This window comes from Durio zibethinus, unplaced genomic scaffold (genome assembly GCF_047325235.1).
Source record: "Durio zibethinus cultivar Kanyao isolate XHJ-2024 unplaced genomic scaffold, ASM4732523v1 HiC_scaffold_3, whole genome shotgun sequence".
Classification (NCBI taxonomy): Eukaryota; Viridiplantae; Streptophyta; class Magnoliopsida; order Malvales; family Malvaceae; genus Durio; species Durio zibethinus.
In genome coordinates, this window is record NW_028323044.1 from 5,867,583 (window position 1) to 5,872,471 (window position 4,889).

Genomic DNA, 4,889 nt, shown 5'->3' on the forward strand with positions numbered 1-4,889 from the left:
AAGAAAGGAGTTCTCGCTTTCAAATTCTAGAACCCCCCCCAAAAAAAGGTCTACTCTTTACTCAAGTTCCAAAGAAACATTTCATTGATTCATTCTTCTTTTATTGATTTATATTTTCTTAATTCTTTATTCAATTCGAAATTAGGACATAAATGAAATGTGAAATTCTTGAGTAGTCTACTTCCCCTCGAATGATGAATCCTCTTAAATTAAAGGAGTGTCATAAGGGATTTACTTGTCTATGTACCCTTCCATTCGATCTCTTAGGTCCTGCCCCTTACCTCGACGGTTATACCACGATGCCCTTAACTTAAAGCCTAAGCCTATATGCGATGTATAGACTCCTGCAACCATGACATATTTGTTTACTTGAACATAATTTCATTTCTTTCTAAAAGAACTAAAAGAAATGAGAATGGTTAATTCCACAAAAGAAAGAAGTCTTTTTTTTTCACGAGGTACAACTCAAAATTCCTATTTATTTATTTTTACTGACTCGACCATAGACCAATTCCCTTTTTATTTGGGAGTATTGAATACACCCATAATTCTGAGCTTCATGTTACTCCTCCCAAGAGACATGTCATGTCAGATCCAGGGCATCCCAATTCGATTGAATGGGATGACAGTTTCTCATTGCTAATCGGTAAAATCATAATTTCGATCAAATCACACATCGCAGTATACTAGACCCTCTAATTCTTTAAGAGGTTTATCTAAAAGATTGGCGATATAACTAGGACGACGTTTCAAATACCATACATGAGTTACTGGACATGCCAGTTTTATGTATCCCATTTGATATCTTCGTATCCGATAATCAACAAATTCAACTCCGCATTGTTCACAAAATTTAGGGCCCTGCTTTTCATTTCCAATTACTCGATAATTTCCACAAGCGCAAATTCCACTTTTTATAGGTCCAAAAATTCTTTCACAAAATAATCCATCCTTTTCCGGTTTATTGGTTTTGTAATGAAAAGTATAGGGTTTTGTCACCTCTCCAACGGTTTCTCCATTAGGTAGGATTTTATTGGCCCAAGCACTTATTTGTTGGGGAGAAACTGAGCCAATTCGGAGTTGTTGATGTTTATATCGGTCGATCATAGAAGACAAATTCTGATTCATTCCGATTAAGCTTCCTTCCTATTAATCTGGAAGTTCTTCTCAGATACAAGGAAATGATTCAGTTCCAGAGCCAAAGATCGTAATTCTCGGACGAGCAATCGAAAAGATTCTGGAGCATTTTCAGGTTTAGGTATTGTTCCTCCAATGATCATAGTACCAAGTACTTCTTGGCGAGCTCTAATATGATCAGATTTATAAGTAAGCATTTCTTGTAAAATATGAGCAACACCAAATCCCTCTAGAGCCCAAACCTCCATTTCTCCTACCCGTTGTCCTCCTTGCTTGGACCTTCCTCTAAGTGGTTGTTGTGTAACAAGTGTATAATGTCCACTGGAACGCCCATGTATTTTATCATCAACTTGATGAATTAATTTCAAGATATAAGGTTTTCCTATTATAACAGGTTGTTCAAAAGGGTCCCCCGTTCTTCCATCAAATAGTCTGCTTTTTCCTGGATACTCGGGTTCAAATACCCATGGATTCGCTGTTTGCTTACCGGCTTCATATAATTCGGAAAACACTAGTTTTCTCGAAGCCTCTTGTTCATATCTCTCATCAAACGGTGCTATTCGATAATGTCTATCTAGTAGACTCCCTGCTAACCCAAGCGAGCATTCAAATATCTGTCCCACATTCATTCGTGAAGGGACTCCTAATGGGTTGAAGACCATATCAACAGGTCTTCCGTCTTGCAAATAAGGCATATCCTGTCTAGGTAAAATTTTGGAAATGATACCCTTATTTCCATGTCTTCCGGCTACTTTATCGCCTACTTTCATTTCGCGTTTCTGTGAAATATATACACGAATCGTTTCCGGATTATAACTAGAACCCCCTTTTTTCTGGATCCATCTCACATCGATGACTCGACCCCTCCCACCTATAGGTAATTTTAGACAAGTTTCCTTTGAAGTGGATACCTGAATCCCAAGTATGGCCCGTAATAATCTATCTTCTGGAGCATATGATGATTCTTTCGCCACCTGAGGCGTTAATTTACCTACTAAAATATCGCCCGTCTCCACCCAAGATCCCAGCATCACAATTCCATTTTTGTCTAAATTGCGGAGTAAATGGGCTTCTAGGTGCGATATTTCGTTAGTGATTCTTTCAGGACCTTGGCTTGTCACATGAGTCTGAATTTCATATTTTCGTATGTGAAAAGAAGTATAAATATCTTCATATACTAGACGCTCGCTAATGAGTACCGCATCCTCAAAATTGTAACCTTCCCATGGCATATAAGCTACTAATACGTTTTTGCCCAAAGCGAGTTCGCCACCAACCGTAGCGGCACCATCCGCTAAAATCTGTCCCTTTTTAATGCATTTACCCCGCTGAACCCGGGGAGTTTGATGCATACAAGTATTTTTGTTGGAACGTTGATACATAACTAATGGAATGCTTAGAGTATCCCCATTACCCGATAAAATAATCTTGTCAGTATCGGTAGAAATGATCTTTCCCTCTTGATCGGCTATAGCGGGAACCCCTGAATCTAGAGCCAATTGGCGTTCCAACCCAGTTCCAACAATGCACTTCTCGGAACGCGAAAGCGGAACTGCTTGGCGTTGCATATTAGAACTCATTAAAGCCCGATTCGCGTCATTATGCTCGATAAAAGGAATGAGGGAAGCTCCCATAGAAAAATATTGAAAAGGAAAAATACTTCGAAGATGAACTTGTTCCCATGCAATAGTCAGGAATTCTTGGCGGTATCGAGCCGGAACAACCTGTTCTTCCTGAATACCCTGATTCAAGGCCAAAGAATTTCCTGCCGCTACCATATAATATTCATCTCGACTTGGGGATAAATAAAGCATCTGTGCTTTTTTTGATCTCTCAAATATTTTATAAAATGGACTTTCTAGAGACCCCCAACGACCAATCCTGGCATGAATTGCTAAGGATCCAATAAGTCCAACATTGATTCCTTCAGACGTGTCAATTGGGCAAATGCGTCCATAGTAACTAGGATGGATATCTCGTATCCGAAAATTAGCAGTTCGCCCGGTCAATCCTCCGGGGCCCAAATAACTCAATTTTCTCCCATGAACTATTTGTGTCAATGGATTTGTTCGATCCAAAACTTGAGACAATGGGTGTAATCCGAAAAAGGATTCATAAGTGGTTGTTAATGGAGTCGAAGTTACCAAATTCTGAGGAGTCGGTATCAATTTATGCCTAATTGCTCCGCATATAGTTCCTCTAACTACATTTTCTAAACGAACCAGAGCCAATCCGAATTGATCTTGTAAGAGATCCGCTACAGAACGAATACGCTTATTTTTCAAATGATTCATATCGTCAAGTGTACCCATTCCAAATTTCATTCCAATCAAATGATCCGCAGCTGCCAATATATCTCGCGGTAACAAAAATGTATTGTTCTGAGGTATATTAAGATTCAGTCTCTGGTTCATATTTCGTCGACCAATCCTTCCTAATTCACATCTTTGCTGAAAGAATTTCTTTTGTAATTCCTTACACAAGGATTCAGAAAATACCGGATCCCCGCCTACACAAGAAAATTGTTGATAAAACTCCAAAATGGCATTTTCTTTTGACCCAATTTTTTTTTTTTCCTTATCGGTCAGGAAAGACAAGAAAATTTCAGGGTAGCAAACATTCTCTAGAATTTCTCTTAGATTCGAACCCATAGCTGATGATAGAACTAGAATAGATATTTTCTGTTTCCTACTTACACGAGCCCATATCCTTGCTTTTCTATCAATCTCTAATTCGAACCTCCCCCCCCAATCTGATATTATGGTACCAGTATAGACCGAAATTCCGTTAGGATCCAATTCTGATCGATAATAGATACCGGGGCTTTGCAATATTTGATTGATCACAATTCTGTATATTCCATTTACTATAGAAGTTCCGAGGGAGTTCATTAAAGGAATGTTTCCAATAAAAATTGTTTGTTCTTGCATATCCTTACTGGTTTTCAAAATTAATCCTGCGGATACATATAATTTAGAAGAATATGTGAGTGATTCATATACAGCATCCCTTTCTTTTATCAACGGTTCCACCAATTGATATGTTTCCACAAATAATTGAAATTCAATTTCTTGATCTGTATCTTCAATTTTTGGAAACTTATCAAGTTCTTCTGTTAAGCCCCGATCCATGAACCCACAAAATCCTTCAAATTGTATCTGATTCAACCCAGGTATTGTATACATTTCCCCATTTTCATTCCCGAGCATTTTGAATTTCCCATTTATCAAAAAAATCCCATTCTTTTCTCATTCTTCATCGAATCATATGAATCGATCTAATAATGATGGAATTGAATTTCTATTCTGTTTACTGAATCACATGAAATTTTATCTAACTCCATATACCATATAATATATATGGAATGTATGAAATGCGTATGAACGGAAGAAGAAAAATTATACTCAAATTTTAATTTATATTTATAACAAACAGCTACATAAAAGAATTGATAAATGCCATTTAGCCTTATGGAGTTTTGTATAGAATATCAAAAAAAAAAATAATAATTCAATTTCTACCATTATTATGATATTCCATATTCCAATCCGATTGAATACCAGAAAAATGAAATGAATTCCTGATTTGATCTGTTCGTTGAGATAAAGACAAAATAATCATAAAATATATATCGGGAGAGAGTTGATTTTTCTAGCACTTAATTTTTTCATAGATTCCATTGTTCTGTTCAAAAAATGATTCGCAGAGAAGAGAGATGTTTTTACCCATTTTTTAGTTTTTTATTTTTTAGT

At 36.9% G+C, this 4,889-nt stretch overlaps 1 protein-coding gene across 1 annotated transcript in view; it reads right to left on the reverse strand.

Moving 5' to 3' along the window:
* Positions 1-3,435, reverse strand: part of LOC149504600 (DNA-directed RNA polymerase subunit beta') — a 6,168-nt gene extending 2,733 nt beyond the window's left edge. Inside the window, exon 1 of the mRNA XM_089757942.1 lies at positions 676-3,435. Coding sequence (XP_089614068.1) covers positions 676-1,128 — 453 coding nt within the window. The 5' untranslated portion in view covers positions 1,129-3,435. The remainder of the gene's footprint in view (positions 1-675) is intronic.
* Positions 3,436-4,889: the final 1,454 nt, after the last annotated feature.